General features: G+C 40.9%; 1 protein-coding gene across 2 annotated transcripts in view; it reads left to right on the top strand.

Moving 5' to 3' along the window:
* The first annotated feature begins 609 nt into the window (after window positions 1-609).
* The window catches only part of col7a1 (collagen, type VII, alpha 1), a 71,834-nt gene continuing 52,925 nt past the window's right edge, over window positions 610-19,518 (top strand). For both annotated transcript variants that reach the window (XM_083939882.1, XM_083939883.1), the window contains exons 1-12: window positions 610-818; window positions 11,863-11,935; window positions 12,069-12,249; window positions 12,361-12,517; window positions 12,625-12,718; window positions 12,839-12,997; window positions 13,290-13,447; window positions 13,764-13,893; window positions 14,605-14,724; window positions 15,826-15,981; window positions 16,819-16,938; window positions 17,027-17,176. In XM_083939882.1, the coding sequence (XP_083796008.1) occupies window positions 11,872-11,935; window positions 12,069-12,249; window positions 12,361-12,517; window positions 12,625-12,718; window positions 12,839-12,997; window positions 13,290-13,447; window positions 13,764-13,893; window positions 14,605-14,724; window positions 15,826-15,981; window positions 16,819-16,938; window positions 17,027-17,176 (1,489 nt within the window). In that variant the 5' untranslated portion in view covers window positions 610-818; window positions 11,863-11,871. The remainder of the gene's footprint in view (window positions 819-11,862; window positions 11,936-12,068; window positions 12,250-12,360; window positions 12,518-12,624; window positions 12,719-12,838; window positions 12,998-13,289; window positions 13,448-13,763; window positions 13,894-14,604; window positions 14,725-15,825; window positions 15,982-16,818; window positions 16,939-17,026; window positions 17,177-19,518) is intronic.

The raw sequence follows: 19,518 nt of genomic DNA on the forward strand, positions 1-19,518 counted from the left end.
AACTACAAATTAATAATAGATGTGAAGAAAGGGGAAAGGGCTATTTCCATTAGCTGAGATGACCCCATTTATGTTTGAGTAATATTTCTGTGGAGTCAGCATTGCATTTAAAAAAAAAAAAAAACTAAATCTATGAATTAAATACACACATCTTTGATTTGTTTTTAGACAATGTATAGCTTGCTAACACTAGGCAGCATACTTTATTTTGTAAGAAGTTCTATTGCCAACCTCCAAGTTCCTGCCTGAAATTATCATGAATTCATGCATGCGAGTGAACCACGTCAGCTGACCCCCAAATAAGAGAAATCTCCGTGATATCACGTGACCCCGAGCGCCCTGTGGTCCTGTTTTACCTGAAAAAAGTAGCGGAATTGTTGGACTAATGTTGCAAATCTACATTGTTACACGGGTTGCTTGCAGGCAGGAGCAGGGAGGGACAAGAGGCAAAGAGAATGAGGTGGGGAAAAAAGCAAAAAGGGAGCGCTTAAGACTCCCCTTCAGGCATCCGAACAAGTCTGGACTGTTCTGCTTGTGTTCAGCTAAGCAAGACAGCCTCGGGAATCAAAAACAGCGTTTACAGGCTCTTGCAGGGGATGCAGCCACAGGAGTTCAGTTACTGAGCTACAGCGGATGATCGTGGAGTTGCCTCAAGTGCCTTTTTGAAAGCTGTGACACTGGACACAGGTGACTGGGATTACTGCGGTCTGTCCAGACACTGCACACACTGCAGAGCTAGGGGCTGGGATATGCCACAGGTGGAAAGGTGAGGAGCGGCAGGCTGCGTGGCCCCGGTGGACGGAGCAGAGATCCCCCAGGTAAGATGAGGCAGAGGCGGAGAGATAAGGTCCTGCGATGGGCTATGTGGCCTAATACAGAAACATTTTTGGGGACATTTCTGCGTACAGGATCGAGGCATAACTTAGTAATGTATCTGCAATATCATACATGCATGCATGCATGAATGAATGGAAATGTGTGCATTCACTGTGCATGAACATGCTGGTAAGCTATAACTCTTATACTACTGAGCACTTATCTGAGTGGTTGCCAGTACCACTCCTTAGTATCTATATTGCTTTCCCTGCAGCATATCAGAGCATTGACTTTGAACAAGACCGAGCAGAACATTCATCAGACATTGTCTGACAGACATTCAAACATTTGACTCCTCTTGGTGATTAGACAAAAAAATGTATAATTAAGTAATGTCTTACCCCGTCAAAACCTGTAATTAAACTCCGTAACTTTCTGCATTAGTGTTCATTACAGTTTCTCAGGAGGGGGCGGGGGGCGCGCGCGGGGGGGGGGGGGGGGGGGTGCTCCACAGCCACTGACCTCAGCTGAACTCATTTAGTTATAGGGCATTATTCCTGCTACACATCATGATGCTGCACAGAGGAAGGGATTCTCATCCTCCGTTTCCTCTCTCTCTGCCTTTGTGTCTAGATTGGTTTTAGTTTCCTTTTAAGTGCACCCATGTCTTTGCTGTGGTTTAGCTCACTCAACAGAAAAAAAATCCCCTGTTGACATACACTTTTTTGAAATATTATTATTAATGTCTGGAAACCATTTAGCAGGACTGATTAGACTCTTCCTCTGCTTCACCTTCATCCTCCACTTTCTTGCCAATCTTTTCATCCTATGCATCGCCGCAGCCATACTTGGTCGAGTTTTGGCGTGGCACTCTGGTAGCGGATGGCTCTGGACTGCTCCCAAGTGTGTCATCTATGGAGGACTGCTGCTGGTTACTGTGTGTGTTTGATGTTTTTGTAAGGGAATGGTTTCTGTTGTCTTCAAAGAGAATAGTATTTTCGGATCTTCAACATTTAGCAAAACAAGCACTAAACAATGGGTCTTTTTTGTGAAAACATATGCAGCCATAACTTTTACTTTGAGTATTATGATTGCTAAACAGGGACATATGCTCAATTCCAGGTTTATACTTGTATTTTGTGACATCACAACTGTACAGAAGTCCTGACAGCTCGTTTAAGGCACAGTTTCTCAATACAGGCTGTGTGCATTTCTCTGTGGATTGAGCATTTTGATACTTAATACTTCAACCTGCTTTGTAATTAAAACGACATGATATGATGTTGGATTAAACTAGCTAAATAATAGGGGGATTTTTACTTATTGTTTCCATTCATTCATATCTTTGTATGAGAATGAGATGAATGCAGTTATTTCCTGGATTGATTCCATCTGACCTTTGTCAATGTAGATACAAATCTTGTGAAATACTAAAAAAAGGAGAATAAGATCATTGATTCTTTCAAAACTTGTTTCAACATGAGGTCACAGAAGATACTCAAAAGCTGCCTGTTTTTATTTATTTTATTTTATTAATTTCGATGAAAAAAACAGACTAATGATCCACTACTGGCAGACGTGAGAGACGCTGTACTTGACCTGAGGTTAGAGGTCAGAGGTGACAGGATCAGGCTATCCTGTTTTTGACTCTGAGACAGCCTCAGGGTAAGGCTCTTGTGTCCTAACCACCAGCAGCTTTTGGTATCCAAGTACACAAAATCCTGGTGTGTGAGCAAAGTTGCAGGAGACTTTGGTAATTTACTGTGACACCCTGCCCTCCTGTGACCTCCTCCATCCCCTTGTCCACTTGTGTCACTCTTTGTCCCTGATGACTGATATTATGCCCAGGGAGCCTGGCTCTTACACAATCCTGCACTCTGTCACATTGCAGTGGCCTGCCACCCCCCTGGGAGAATGGCATCTCTACTAAACCACAACTCTGATCCTGCCTGAGCTGAGCTTTCAGAAAGCACAGCTTCTGTACTACTCCCACCAGAAGCTCTGGGATGAGTCCTAATTTCTTTTGCTCCCTGTCCCCGAAAAGTCCCTTTCTTGCTCTGTCAATGCTGTTGTGCACAGGTTGTTTTTTTTCTCACTAAGTATTTTTGATTCCTGTTGAGGATAGCTTTTAGCAGCACTTTTCATCTTAGACTTTGACCTTTCAACCCATGTGTCTGGTTTAATTCCCAGGTGGCCATAGTGGGTGTGGCCATAAACCAGTTACTTCATCCTTTTAAAACTCCAGGTGTGGAGGCCGCCCTAGGGATGCACTTGACGAATATCTTTACATATGGTCTAATGAAAAAGGAGTGTATCAGAGGAAGTGGGTTTGTGCCACAATTAGCGTGTGAGTGCATTATTTCAGCAATGATTTGAAAATCTATAGCAGCAGGATTGTATTACTCATAGATTAGAATAGTGTTTGAAAATAGAGTCAGGTTTGCAGGTGTGGGGCGGGTGTGGCAGGAAGAGAAATCTGTTCTTTGTGATGCTTTTATTTTTTAACAGTCACTTATTTTAGTTGTCAGCTGTTGTTTTTATTGTCCCTTGAATCATCATTAATGACTTTCAATTATGATCTGTTAAGTCAGCCAAGACATAAGTGCTGAAAATAGGCTGTGGTCTCAACACCTGTCCTATGAAACCAAAATAAACACTGATTCATTAGATCCCATACAGGAAAAAGAAAAATAACATCAGAGGTGAGCGATCTGATGTGGCTTGTCAGGAGCTAATTGTACATCATTTAATTATATAGGTGTAGAAATCCTGGAATAAGTGCTTTGAATCTTGAAAAGGGAAACGGGCATTACATATGGAACATATTAAATTTTATTGCTGCGTGTTTGGGGCAAAAACTGTGTGGGCTCTGCATCTTACAGAGGGAACAAACATTCATGCTAATTATGAGCTTCTGACTTCAGAGTGCAAGTTTTCATTCTTGAACAAATTAAAAGAGGAAACTGCCACCAGATTCTGGTGTCTATTTTCAGTTATGCAAGTTTTTATTGTTGTGCTGCACTATTTGAGGGTATTCAAGTATTATTATAGAAAGACCTTGAGTGAGAAAGAGGCAGCTAGCTAAAATGAAAATTGAATTAAATTATTTATTTGTACAAAAACTTAAGTTTAAAAATGAGAAGTTGTGGTTTTAGGAGGGGTTATATATCAACTATTTCTTGGCCGGGTGCAATGATTAAAAGCGCAGCATCGTTTTTACCTGTTAGAAGTTGGTATGCTAAGATAAGCTAACAGGTGGCTAACTGTAGCCTTTACCAGACAGATATGAGAGTGGTATCAATCTGTTCATCTAACACTCAAATACATGTATTTCCCAAAATGACAAATTATTTATAATAGAGCCATAATAGGTTTCATATTGTAGTTTTGTGTCTGCTGAATGTTCCCTGCCTTTCATGTGTTCTGACGGAAACAGTCGGGTTTGGGTCAGTTTTCAAACAAAATGCAAAGTGATGAAAACGACCAAATTCCAGATGATGCTGATGTTCTTTGGATTTCTATACAGACTCAGTAAATCAATTCTGTCTGCTGTTGTCCTGCTGCTCTCACTTACATACATTTGGTTTCATCAACTTAAGTGGTTTCTCATGGTTTTGATTCAAACGATGTTTACTCTAGCTACCATAGCTCTACAGAGTAGATCAGAGGTTTAGTTTGTTGGCTCAACATCTGTCAGCTATTTGCAGTAGCCGCTGTGTCCTGTATCACCTCTTTAAAAAGGTGGATGTAAATGTAGGTTGTCCTGAAAAGAACTGCGCACATCCGTTTCAGATTTCTCTCATCAGATGAAACTGGCTGAGAGTGATCGCCTTGTTCAGTGGATGGTGACAATGATTATGGGTAAAGGAAAAAAATAAAACAAATGATCTGCATTCTTTGTATCTCAAAGGAGAGGAAAGATGTTCTGCATTTTTTTCAAAATGGTACATATTGTCCATACGGTTCTGGCATCTGCATTCCAGACATACAGTAGTAAAGTTTTAAGGTGCGATGCTGTGGAGGGTGTGTGAGAGTGGAATGATCAACTTCACTCCTAAAACAAAAAGAGGCCAATCCGACCAAAGGGCTTTAGAGGAGTTTATCAGCTCTCACAAGGGCAAAGAGGAGTGAGATAAAAAGAGAAAATGTACACGCGTCTCTGTGTCTTAAGCTGTTTTCTCACATGATTTCCAGACAATGTCGAACAAATCAAGTGCAGACACAAAGTTGCGTTTTCTCACATGTAGCACACAACAGGAGACATGTTCTCATTTACTGTAAATACTCTGATTGATAGGAGAGGGGTGGCGCCTTGGTAGAGCCTGCAAGAAGCAGGACAAGACTCAGATTACACAGAAAGTGGTCACATAGCCGGTTCGTAATTTGGTCATAAACAAACGAGTCTCTCGCCTTTTCCTTGAAGTGGTCTGATGATTACACCATCTGCCCTCACCAACATTAGTTCTCGAATCTCATTTTATCTCCAGTTAGACATTTTTGTTGCCGTATTTGTGTAAATCACCCTTCTTCATCCTCTGAAGTTTATTTTCTACCGTTTTTTCCCCAGATTTTCTTTATTGAATTCTGCAGTCAAGTATACAGGAAAAAGTATGACAGTTGTACATTGCATCTGCTTTAAGGTGAAAAAATACAGACAAGAACAGAAAAACCCCAACATGAATCCCGCTATCACTCCCAACAACCCATTACAGACACGGTCACAATGACCAACCAACTAACCGAATAACATATACCATTTAGATAGGTAAAGTTAAAAAAAAAATAAAACTACCTAAAAACTCGAAAAGTAAATAAATAAATAACAAAGAAAGGGGGGGGGGGGGGGGTCTCTCCTTCCAAGCACTAGGAAGTGTCCTCAGCATTATCAGGAGTAACAGTAAGAATAATACTAATAAGAGTCAGCAGTGGGTCCCAGGTTTAGTGGAATGCTGTCAAAGATCCCCTCTGTGAAAACCTTAACTTCTCTAACCTTAGACATTGTATAAGTTCACGTATCCAACTATTATGACTTGGTGGAGAAACATGTTTCCATATAAGGAGAATGTTACGTTGGGGTTGTAAAGGCCACAACAGGTTGCGTAGTAAAGGGCAGATTTTTAGACAGAGGAAGCCCAAATTTGTGTTAAGAGCCTGTTTGAGGGTTTAAAATATATGAAATCAAAATTCAGAAAGCTTCAGGCACGTCCAGAACATGTGTGCGTGGTCGGCTGGGGACTGCTTACAACGGATACAAGCGTCACTGTGACTCGGGTATATCTTCGCCAATTTAGCCTTGGTGAAATGGGCTCCAAGTAGCACCTTCCACTGTAATAGGCTGTGCCTGGCACAAATCGAGGATGAGTGGATCAGTTTTAAAATGTCCCTCCACTGGACATCAGTAATGTCTACCCCCAAATCCTTTTCCCATGCATTTTTAGGTGAGACAGTGGGGACTGGGCTCAGAAGAGCAATCTTTTTTTAAATGACGGATATAAGTAATTTGTGTTGTACGTTGAGAGCCAGGAATTGGTCCATCTAAACTTCAGGGGGGTGGTTCGTAAATGTGGGAATTGCTTTTGGATAAAATGTCTCATTTGAAGGTACCAAAAAAAGTGGCTACTAAGCAGGCTGTATTTGTCTGACATAAATGCAAAGGACGCAAAAACACCTTTGTCATACAGGTCATTAAGTGTTTTAAGGCCCTTATCTGACCATATGCGGAACGCAGGGTTGGTGCAAGAAGGGAGAAACGCATAGTATGTACGCATAGCATTAAAAACTGGGGCAAGGATTGAAGCCCTTTGCAAGCCGTACTGCTTCCTGAACTGGATCAAAATTTTAATAGTATTGGCAACAACCAAAGTAGGTGAGACCCTATGAGCGGTTATGGGGAGCTGTGAGCAAATCGTAGAATGCAAAGAGGTGGAAGATGTTATTTCAGTATGGGTCCAGGGCGGGCAGGCGTCTGCAACTTCACCACTGAGCCAATATAAAAGTTTATTTATGTAGCAAGCCCAGGAGTAGTGGTGGAAAATAGGGAGTGCTAGCCCCCCTTCAGGTTTAAGGAGCTGAACAATATGTTCTTTGATACGAGCAGGTTTATTTTGCCAAATAAAAGCGTTAAGTTTTTGGTCTAGATTAGTAAAAAACGATTTGTTAACACAAACCAGGAGATGTTGAAAAAGAAACAGGAACTTTGGTAAAATGACCATCTTAATAAGATTAACCCGGCCTGCAAGGGACAGGGAGAGGCCCGCCGATCTAGACATTATTGACTTGCATTTAACTAATAGCGGCTGGAAGTTCTTGTGAAAAAGGTCCCTGAAGGAGCTGATGATAAACACCCCCAAATACTTGAACCCCTTGTCAGCGATTTTAATGGGGCTTATGGATTGCTGGGGTGATCTCGCCAAGTTGTTGATAAAAAAATAACTTACTCTTCTGAATATTCAACTTATACCCTGATAGGTACCCAAACTATTCCAGGTTTGATAAAACTGGGGGTAGGAAGGATGTGGGGTTTGAAATAAATAAGAGATGGTCATCTGCATATAAGGCAAGCTTGTGGATAAAACCAAAGCGAGTGATGCCTTCAAACTCATTCCAGTTTCTAAGCCAGATGGCTAATGGTTCAATGTCTATGTTGAACAACAAGGGTGAGGGCGGACAGCCCTGCCAGTTCCCACATTTGAGAGGGAACTGTGATAGGAACATGGTCAGAAGTGACTATTGGGTGATATTCACACACATTCACACAGTTGAGGAGATTGTTGTCAAGTAAAAAGAAATCAATTCGGGAGAATGTGTGGTGTACATGGGGAAAAGGAGAAAGCTTTACCATAGGGATTTCTAAACCTTCAAGGATCGGAAATTCCCAACTGTGATGTGTATACTTTTACTGTGTGTGCTGATTTGGACGGTGTAATTTGTGTAGGGGAGGATCTATCAAGAGTCACATCCTGCACCAGGTTGAAGTCTCCACTCATGATAATGCGGTGACTTTCAGCGTTTGGGATTTTTGCAAATAGCCTTCTAAAAAAACTGTTGATCATCCCAGGTGGGCGCATAAACCGAAACTAAGACCACTGGTGTGTTCTGAAGTGTTCCCGAAACTATGACATAATGGGCATCAATATCTAGGATTACATTTGTCGGCTCAAACAGGACCCTTTTGTGAATGATGATGGCTGATTTTTATCGCATTGTTCATTCCCTTAGTATTCCAGTAGATCAGACGCACTGCAGTACCTGTCGTTACAGCATTAGCCATAGGAACAATGGTTCATGATGCTGAAATAATAATTTAGAATAGTACTGCATGACTCAAATTTTTCTGTAGTAGTGTAGGAAGAGAGTGGGGAGAGGGATGGTAAAACAGAACATCACAAACCAAGGGGTGGGGGGGCAGACACAGACGCAGACACAGACACACATAAAACAGAGTAAAACAACATAAAGGAAACTAAAACTAAAACATTTGTGACCAATCTGAGGGCTACTCCCATAGGAAAACACCTTCCTGAGCTCTCCAGCTTGCAACTAACAGTTAAACTGAGCTTCTGGGGTCTCCTCCTCTAACAAACAGTGTTTGACCCCTTGAGTCACATGAGAATAATAGTAAAAAAAACAAACTAATAATAATAATTACAGAACAGACAATACATTAGCCAGCAGGGGGCGCCAAGATGCCTTAGGGTAGGCAGGCTATGAGGGTATTTCTCTACATCAGATAAGATGAACAAAATGCATGTATGAAACCCACAGTACACCCTGGGTTAGAATGCACATACTGTATTGATACAAGTCACCTCTGTACATTAGTCTATGACAAGTGTCAGGCTTCGGTAAAGCCCTTAGACCAGAACAGTGCACAAGAATACTTCAGATAACCATATGGCGGTTAGTGATAAACATCCAAAACGAAATAAAATAAATCTGTGAAGAAAATATATAATAACGAACTGAAATCCACACGTGAATGAGCTTCCAGTACTTGACTCAGGGGCCGATTTAAAGATAATCTGAATTCACATAACAGTGTAAGCGGACACATAAAAAAAGATTTTAAAAAAAAGGGAATTCAAAAAATATCAGAAAACGCTGGATCTCAAATTAACATGTCCACAGAGCGTTAAAATGTCAATTTAGTGATTTCTGTTCGAAACTCTTTAAAAGACAGAGTATCAGCAGCCTGTCTGGACTTTAACTATTAACACTGCGGTCTAAAAATAAACTGCGTCCTGTCCGGGGCATTAACACACAGCTATAAAGTCAGCAACACACAAACTCATGGTTATCCAGATAACATGACAGTGGCTCTTCTGTGGTGAAATCAGCTGCTCTCCGCTGTTATCAGGTCTCCTCCGTGCGGGTGGATGTTATGAAGGCTTTCGCCTCGGTGACTGAAAAGAGCGTGTTTCCTCCCTCCGTCCTTCATCGTGATGACCAGCCTGGCAGGGAACAGCAGTGCGGGTCTGAAGCCCAGGTTATAAAGTTCCGATATCACCTCTCTGTATTTCTGGAAGCCTTCGCCGAAAACCTCCATGAGCAGCTCCACCGCTGACCCTCCACCGATTCAGGAACGCCAAACACTCTGATATTACTGCGCCTACTGCGGGACTCCAGTTTGCTGACTTTAACCAGCAGCTCAGCGTTGCTCTCTTCCAGTTATTTTTTTAAGCAAGCCGCATGATTGAAACATCATAAATATGCCCATTCACTTGCTGATGACAGATTACCTGCTCTAGTCACAGTTTGGCTCAGTCGGAGATTACACGGTGCTTACAGGGTAAAGTCCATTTGATGTCTTAACCAACCGATATTTGCATTGTCACATACAGCTACTCTGGAAAATCTCTTGGCAATTTCAGGTTTCTCTTGCATGTGTGAAACAGGCTTGAATGTATCATGTATGTGGTTTGAAATTAAAGCCCGGTGATGATAAACATGCACATCTTGGAATGTTATGAAGTTAAAAGTATGAGTGTAGAATTTGCCCTTTATCATATAAATATCACATCAGTGATGGTTATTATTTGCATCTGACTGCATTTAACATAATTTTTAGCGCTGCTTTTTCACTTTGCCCACCCAAATTTATCCTGCCGGTAACATATCAGGGAGACAATCTGATTAATTGTCACAATTTAATTTACTTTGAGTAAGTGAAAAGACTTAAGTATTTAAACCACATGGATTCTTTACTCTAGTTAATTATAATCAAAACAGAATTGGAGAATGTGAGAAGAAATTTTCATAATAAAACAAACAAACAAAAAATAAATCTTGAGTTGTTGCAAATTGTGGATTTTGTTTTTAGAAGGCAGTACTATAAAAACATCAACACCACAAGGACAATACAAAGCAATTAAGTTAACATGGTAAACAGAATAAATACTGAAAGTAATTGTAAAACATAAACATACGATTAGTCATGACATTGCCTAATGTGTTTCCAATATAGCTACATGAATAAGTGCCAGGATAGACAGAAGTAGAAAGGAATGAGCTCAGAAATGTACAGTGCTGTGAAAAAGTATTTGTATTTAGTAAATCTCCCCAACCGGTGCAGACAGATGTCCGTCCTCCACAGAGCTGGGTCTGTCTGACGTTCCTGTCTGTTATAGTGAAGGTTTTCATTGCCACCGTACTCTACGGGGGAATTGTTGGGTCTATGTAAATCATAAATAAGTCATAGAGTGTGGTCTTTACCTACTCTGTAAAGTGTCCTGAGATAACTTTTGTTATGATTTGGCACTATAAATAAAACTGAATTGAATTAAATACTTTTCATAGCACTGTAAAAAAAAAAAAAAAAAGGGGGGGGGGGGGGGTGTCTTCTCCTTTGTTTTTTTTCTTAAAGTAAGTTAATATGTAACAACAGGGCTTGATTGACAATGAAATTCAGTCTTCCCAGTTGAGAAATATAATTATAATGAAAATACTATGAAAATGAAGTGTTCCACTTGAAGTAAGATGTTGGGTACACAACTAGCTCCAGTTCTGATAATTATGCTATGTAACCTCCAATAATATAATACATTTTTTAAAATAAGAATCACTTGAGTCAGATGACAAAAGAACATTTCATGTTGATTGAGTTGAGTGTTTTGCCTTCATCACTCGCTTGTGTAACATTAGCAATCTTCTGCAGCATTTGTCATCTTCTGATGGTATCCAATCTAAGATTTACTCTGGTCTAATGGACAACCTTTTCACAACGACGACCACTATGGGTATAGGCCGGCTCATTTCCAATTGATAGGGATTTTTTTTAATGCCTGACAAAAGCATACCACTTGCTACCTGTTGTAAAAATCCATATTCTACATAAATCCTAGTGAGTTTACATTTCCCAACATGAAATCAATGTCAAATGTTAGTGTTTTCAGTGGGCTAACATGACACAAACTATTATACATTTTGTAAACTTGCACACCATAAAAATGAGCAAATCATTTTTTTTTTTTTACAATGTTACGTTATCCGTCATATTGGTATTACATTTTCATTTAGGTTAAGGGTACATTTTATTGCTTTTTTTTGGTTGAAAAATGGACCATAGCAGACTTGTGAAGCTTGACTGGTATAATAAAACAGAGGGATGAGACTGGCAGACAGGATATCAAAGATGCTAGGTGGTTCAGAACAGGTACAGGCAGGAATAATGACTATAACTCTAAGGAAACATTGATAGTCTGACAAATAACAGGGCTGAACTACCCTGGACTTATGCTGAGGAACAAATTACTAATGGGATGCAGCTGAACAGGAAAGTGACAACACGATATTCGACGAGGGAAGTTTTTATTTAACAGGATGCCTTGGAGACACAAAGAATGGAGGAGTTGTAGTTCTAACAAAAACAAGGCCCTTCAAAGTATGCAAGCATGAATACGGAAACAAGTTATTTTTTTAACCACCAATGAATGGATGGATGGGACTATTACCAAAAGAAATGTAAAAGCAATATAATATCACAATTTTGTAATCAGGCTATTTTGTAGTGAGATCATAAAAAGGTTTAACTGCTCTCTGTCTACCCAGGTTGTGAAGATGTGGAGCTGGTTTTTCACTGTGACTGTCCTGCTATCCTCCATGAAATGGGCTGAAGCTCAGGGTATAAATAACTCTAATCCCCTTCTCAACTACCACATCAGCCTGATAGTTCCCCTCTTATTTGTGTTAAAAACAGGAAGTTTGTCTTTATGTGCTCACATGTATTCTCCGTCTCAATCTATTTGTATGCGCAGGCAGGTGTGATAATGTGCAAGCAGCAGATATTGTTTTCCTGGTTGATGGGTCTTCCAGTATTGGCCGAGCTAACTTCCTGCAGGTGAAGGGCTTTATGGCTGGAATCGTCAAGCCATTTGCCAACTCTGTCAGCGAGTCAGGGATACGATTTGGGGCCATACAATACAGCGACACCTCCAGGTGACCGGCGGATTACTATTCACCTCATTTACTTTTCTGTGCATGCAATGACAAAGGACCTTACCATAATGCAGAATTATGTATTTAATGCACGTTTCTCTCCATTTTCAGAGTTGAATTTACATTTACTACCTACGTGGTTGGCACTGAGCTGGTCAACGCTGTGGAGAATCTGAACTATAAGGGCGGAAACACACGCACTGGTGCTGGTCTCAAGTTTGTCGCTGATAACTTCTTCAACCCTGCGTCCAGTCGGGATGTCCCAAAGGTCTGAGGAGCTGTCATTCTTTGTAGTCTCAGCACTATAAAACTGCATATTTATCATTGCACTTCTTGTATCTATAATCCTACTGGTGGGACCTCTTTTACTTTTAGATCACTATCCTGATCACAGACGGGAAGTCACAAGACAGCGTGCAAGAACCAGCACAGAAGCTGCGCAGTCAAGGAGTGCATGTTTTTGCAGTCGGTAGGTGTCTCACCTGTGGTCTCTCCTCAATTACTCGGAGTAGCTTGGATTTTTCTTTTTAATTGCTTATAAGTTACTGTGATTTCTTTCTTACTTGACCAATTTTCTGTGGTTTGTTAGGTATAAAGAGTGCAGACAGGAACGAGTTGGCTCAGATATCCTCCCAGCCCAGCAGTGATTTCACCTTCTTCGTTGGGGACTTCAAACTGCTGAACACACTTCTTCCACTTGTGAGCCCTCGAGTTTGTTCCAAAGCAGGAGGAGCCTATGCTAGTGATGGTATGTGGGTTACCTTAATAATCAGTACATTATTATTATTATTTGTTGTCTGATTTCCTTCTTATACTGTGACTGTACTGCTGCTGTCTTGGCCAGGTACCCCTTGTAAAAGAGATCTGTGATCTCAGTGGGACTAATGAGAAAAAAAAAAGAAAAAGAAAAAATAAATAAAATACACACAATCACCAATATGTGTCTGAATATTATCTCAGGCTTTATTGTCAGACTGTAAAAACCTGCAAATAAATGTATCCATATCAGACACTGCTTTCACCCTCTCCTTTCCTTTCAGAAGCGTTTTCTGGTCCCTCCAATATTCAGTTCACAAGCCAGACGTCTGACACTCTCAGGTTTCGTTGGAGTGCAGCAGCGGGGCCTTTGAGTGGCTATGTGGTCCAGTATGTGCCACTCTCTGGCCTGGGTCAGCCTATAACAGCAGAACTACGTCAGGTGAGTCCAGGCGTTGGTAGAGTAATCCTGACACATGGAAATAACCTTTATTGTAGTAGCAAAAGTCACTTCTGCTTTGCGAGAGAAACGTGTGCCTTCAGGCTAAGTATAAACATGTCTAATGGATGGATCTTCTTTGTGTAGATACTATAGAGATTAAAATCTGTCAGAGGAAAGAGTGAAATTCCCTTCCCTTGGCAGACAGGATAAAGATAGAAGAATGTCAAGCCTCACCCATCTATTTCAGTCATTCATTTTGCAAAAACTTGTCCTAGGCTTGACTGATTACAGAAATGACCTCTGTCTCTCCCTACAGGAGACTGTCTCTGCCAGTCAGAGAACCTTTACCGCACGAGAGCTGAGGTCAGGAACTGACTACCTGGTGACTATCATCGCCCAATACCCCAACAGTGTGGGGGAGTCTGCTTCTGCCAAGCAACGAACCAGTGAGTAAAAATTTAAAGGAGGGCGCAAATGTCAGCAGTGAAACATGCCAAAATGCTAACGCAACCTCTCTCATATAAGAGAGAACCCTTAATGCTGAACTTATCATCAGCCATGTTTCCATAAATTATTTTTTTGTACGCATAGAAAAGCTGGATGGAAACAGTATAATTTGATAAAAACTTCCTCAGTTGCACGTTTTCACACTTGGTTGAGGTGTTTTTTCTTTTGTTGAAAAAGAGTTGATGTACATAATGGGATACGGAAACGCCTTTGTCCGAATATGTTCTGACATAGCAAACGTTTAACACACATGGCTGATCAACTGTTTCAGTTGTTGATGTCTATCCATGATTGTATTCATTTGTCTTTGTCTCTGGACAGCATGAAAATACTGGCTGACATGTGAACAATTAAAACCAATTTATAGATGAGTTAGCCAAGGTAATTTGTTTTGTTTCCGGTTTAGAACCTTTGCTCCTTCTGCTGTTTACTGGCGACTTACAGCCATGTGTAGCCTAAAGCACCAACTTGTGATGAAAACACGCTGTAACCTAGTTTATTTGTTCCAAACCAGTTGATGTAAATGTGCTTAATTCACATTTCTTTTTTGGGACACTGGGACACACATTTGGGACACAAAATTCACTTTTCACTTGAATGGAAACACTGCTACAGTCATACATGTGCAGTGTCTAATTTTTCTCATATAGGGTCTTTGCCAGGGGTCAACAGTCTTCGCCTGGTCCAGGCAGGCTTCTTCTCCCTCTCTGTGGGCTGGGATCAGCCTTCGTCTCCTGTGCAGGGCTATAGACTCACCTATGGACCACGAGGTCGGGCACACACACACACACACACACACGCACACGCACACGCACACGCACACACACACACACACACACACACACACACACACACACACACACACACACACACACACACACACACACACACACACACACACTGTTTATATTTCCCGTCTACCTGTCTCTCTCTTCTGTCTGCCTCTCATCTGACTTGTACATTTGTGTCACACTTACAGTAGATTAGCAACATCTCCTCATGAACTGACACCAAGTACTTTCGTTGGCAGAATTATCTTGTCACAAAAACTGATCCTGGCAGAATAAACGATTACAGTAAAAATGATGGAAGAAAAGGATCTACAGCAGTCTATAACAGTTAACCTTTGGTGGCAAGTTGGAAACATGTTGAGAATGTACAGCAGTCAAGTCTGAGTATGGGGAACATGAGCCTCTTTAACACTTTACCTGCCTCAGGCAATGACTGTCAATAAGCATTTTTATTGCCCAATCATTATTTCAGATATCAAATACATTTTATCATCACCACACTTGAAATTAAGATAGACAGTGAAAAGCTTAACTTATGTCAAGGATCGTCAGTTATTGTGTCCTTAAATTTCTAGAGACAGGGTGTGGCATAGATCATAAAAGTGTCAAGATGTCTGGGTGCTTATGCTGTGATTCCGGGAGGAAAGTGGCCCCTCCAGGGCTGACATAAACAGTTTCTCCCTCCGAACATGTGGCAGGAGTGCCAGTCTCATATGGAGCTCCTCTTCTGACTAGTCGGGCGGGCACATGCGTGAGAGTGAGGCCAGTGTGTATTCTGTAAGGGGAGGTGTGATGTTTCTACTCGTTCCTGTTTCTGCCCGTACTCGCACACATACACGCACTGCCTATGAACAATGCTTCTCTACAGCTAGGTGGCTGCAATACTTTGTGCTCTGAGCTGAGAATTAGGTAAAGTTAATGAAGTGAGGACAAAGCCTGTATGTTTTCAGCTTGTTGTCAGGCAATTTATCTAATGACATACTGTGCGGTATAATTTGTGATTGCTATTAGTGTACTAATTGATCTTCTGCATCCCCTTAATGCCTACTTTCCCTACCTATTGTGTGGTTGGAAGAGCAGGTCAGCCAGCAGCTCAGCTGTTAGAGCAGTCTCTGTCTGCAGACACCACTTCTGTCACCTTGGAATCTCTTCAGCCCGACACAGAGTACGTCATCAGCCTCTACCCACTGTTCCCCAGAAACTCTGCATCCCCGTCCGTCCTCAACGCCCGCACATGTAAGTCCGCCTTGTGGCCCCATTATTAATGCTTTTGTTACTGTTATATATGGGGAAGTTTGGAGAAGCTCATAGAAGGACCAGCACAGGAACTAGGCAATGTACTGCTGAAAATGACAGAGTAGCTAAAAAAGGCCCACCAAAAAACAATATCAGTTTGCTATATTTACAGTATTTTTTTTACAGCTTTAGCTTGCCATTAAACAGCCCTGTTTAAGTTTACACGGAGGAAGCTGAAGCTGTTCCTGCCTCTTTAAAGCCACCAGACTACATCGATAACATGATTTTACCTCACAGCACACAGGAGTTGCTGGTTTACTGCTGCCTCGATCAGTTAGTTTGTTTGTGTTATTGTGTGTTAAAAACTTAGGTGTTTTAAAGGGATAGTTCTGCAAGGTAAAAAAACGGTTTTCATCCATGTCGTCTTCAGTTCCCCCCGTGTAAACTAAACAGGGTTGTTTGACAGCAAGGTAAAGGAGTGAAAATATTTTAAATACAGCTCACACTTAAACTGATATTGTTTTTTAGGTGTGTTTTTTTAGGTGGCTAAATTACATTTAACGGTTGACCTCATTCACAGCAGTACATTGCTTAGTTTCCGTGGTAGTCCTCCTGTCTATTTCTCCAAAGTGGGTGAATGATAACTGCCAGCTACTGTGAGTAATACACTAACTATGGGTAAGTAACTCAAACAACCTCCCATCTGAATTTTTCCTTTTAAAAAAGTGTCAGACACAGTATATGTATTTGATACAGTCTCCTTGTGGTTTGAATGGGTTTCAATAAAATTAGCAAATATTATTCAGATATGTGTCTTCATGTTTTTGCATGTGTCAGTGCGCCTTGAGGCAGTACAGCAGTTATCAGTGGAGACGGAGTCAGAGGGCAGTGTTCGTGTGCGGTGGAGAAGCGTCAGTGGTGCGCGGGCCTACCGTCTGGTCTGGGGACCATTTACGGGTCAGGACAAAGCAGACAAACAACACCTTGTCACTTTGCCTTATTTTTTAAAAATTTGCATACTCATGTCATTATTTTGTTCACAAAGGTCGAAATGTTGAGACAGTGGAGGTTGCTGGTGGCAGTGAATTTCACACTTTGTCCAGACTGCAGCCCGACACTGAGTACATTGTCACCATCATCCCGCTGTATGAGGGCAACACTGAGGGCCCTGTAGCAACAGCCAGGTTCAAGATAGGTAGGTGTGGTGATGCTAGTCCATCCCAACTTCAACATCTGTGTCTGCTGTTTCAATTTTTCTCTGTGTTCATGCAAAACTCACAGTTACACACACACACACACACACACACACCAAGACAGCGTATTGCCACAGTACACTAAATTACATTCTCTTTTTGTGTTTGTGCTTCCAAAATTAGAAATTGTAGTAGAGGAATGCTTGTTGAATAGGTGCTTGCCTTCTGCTGTGTCCTGCTAAGGATACAGAGACAGGAAGCAGAGATGGAGAAGATGACTACTCTTCTCTGCTGTTTGACCTACACATGTTACTGTTTAGCTCTGTTTAAGGAACATTGTGAGCACACCTACACACTCATCATTATACACACACACCATCTGTCTCTCGTGAGTAAGGCCATATGGTGTCACTTCAGGCGGACCATCGTTATTTGAATGAAGCTTGAGTCACAGCAGGGCTGCTGTAGTGAACAGAGAGCTGCTAATGGAGGACTGAAGCTGTTGTGTGTCCTAGTTCTGCTATCAAAGAAGTCAGATATATATACAGTGCTCTACATACTGTACACCACAGTAACTTAAACTTTACTTTTGCTCAGCTTGTTTGTTCCTATGTAAACCAGTAGTAACAACTATTTATGTTGTCTGTGGTTTGTGATTACTTGTCTGTCTGCTTTTTAGGGAAAAATGTTAGGACCACATTGAATGAAGCCTTAGTGTTTACCTGAAAATATATCATTAATATATTCAGCAATACCAAGTTTTCTTACAGGTATGATGCCAAACATTAAATTAAATTCTAAACAGTATATCAAAGTTCATTTTGAAATGGAGTTTTTCTTCCACATTCCCAGCCACTCTAAATAGCTTCGTGTGGCATTCCAAAAAGGCATGTGCTATGGAGTAAAATGTTGAATTTGTTAGCGTATAACCCCCCCCCCCCCCCCCAGACCGCACAAATGTCACACAACCAGCTTTGTGCTGACGCGACTGTCTCTACCGGTTCCATCTGGTCCAGGCATTTCAAAGGGTTGAGCATCAAAGGAGCAGGCAATCTTTCCTGACACTAAATGTTTCCTGCTCATAATCCTATATGCTAAGTACGTTAAGTACGTTTGAGAGAAGACAAAAGTGTTTAACTTTTAAAAAAAATGATTTACACATTAATATAAGAATTACACAGTACAGAATCAATACATTAACTGCAGTAAAGGAGACATCAATAAAACCAAAGAATAAGGTCAGATAATAAAGTAAAGATAACATGATAAAAATAATTAAAATGATAAAATAACCCTAAAATATGTAGTACATTGTAGTAATGCAATCAACATTGCATTTACACATGTATTGTCAAAATATAGACTTAAATAAGCTTCAGGCTTATGCTAGCATGCTAACCTGCTAGCATAAGTAAATTCTGGCTATTTCAGAATGCATACTATCATCATTTACATCTAATTAAATAACCACTCAGCATATTTATTAGTACATCCAATTCAAATGAATCGAGTGGTTATATCCAGTCATATTATCTGCTGGTGGCTGCAAACTGCCAAACAGGAAGTGAGCACGAATGGGCTTTATAGTAGAGGAGTAGTAGTAGTAGTAATAGTCTTTTTTAGTACCCCAAATTATCTGTATTGTTAACATGTCCGCATTTGGAGGACAATGAGAATAATGCTTTATAAATACCGTAGTTTTTGTTCATTTATTAATTGCTATTTAATTGTCTTACGTAATTATGAACTACTGCAGGAGGAGCTTCTTGTTTAAGTACAAGAGGTAGAAGCTCCACAGAGGTAGTCCATAGTTGAAGAGTTCAGTTCAGGTGTTGACCTGAAGCTTTCTGCGAGCTGAACTTTTTCTTACTTATGGATGTTCTTTATCACAACCTCACCAAAACCAGCCATGTGTTATCCCCAAAGCAATTTCAGATAAAAGCAACTGGACTTGGTTATTTGTCTAGGAAGACGTTTCACCTCTCATCCAAGAGGCTTCATCAGTTCATGTACGCAACTGACCAGGCTGGGACATTTGTGAACAGTTGTTCTTTGTTTTTGAATTGTTGAATCTCCTGGGAAGGGATGAAAGGGCAGCATTGTAAATTGGAGATAAGTGTGTCTCAGACCTCCTCCTCTGTTTAGCGATGGTTTCTCTACTTTTGCATAGAAGTTCACAAATGTGACTCTAACGACTGTCGTTAAGACTCCATAAAGCACTAACGAAGTCAAAACCTACTTCCTACCAACGACTGTTGTGAGAGGTTAAATACCTGGATTTCCGTACCATTAATTGGACCAGTCCCAGTCTGGTCAGATGCGTACATGAACTGATGAAGCCTCT

This window comes from Echiichthys vipera, assembly GCF_963691815.1.
Source record: "Echiichthys vipera genome assembly, chromosome: X".
NCBI lineage: Eukaryota > Metazoa > Chordata > Actinopteri > Perciformes > Trachinidae > Echiichthys > Echiichthys vipera.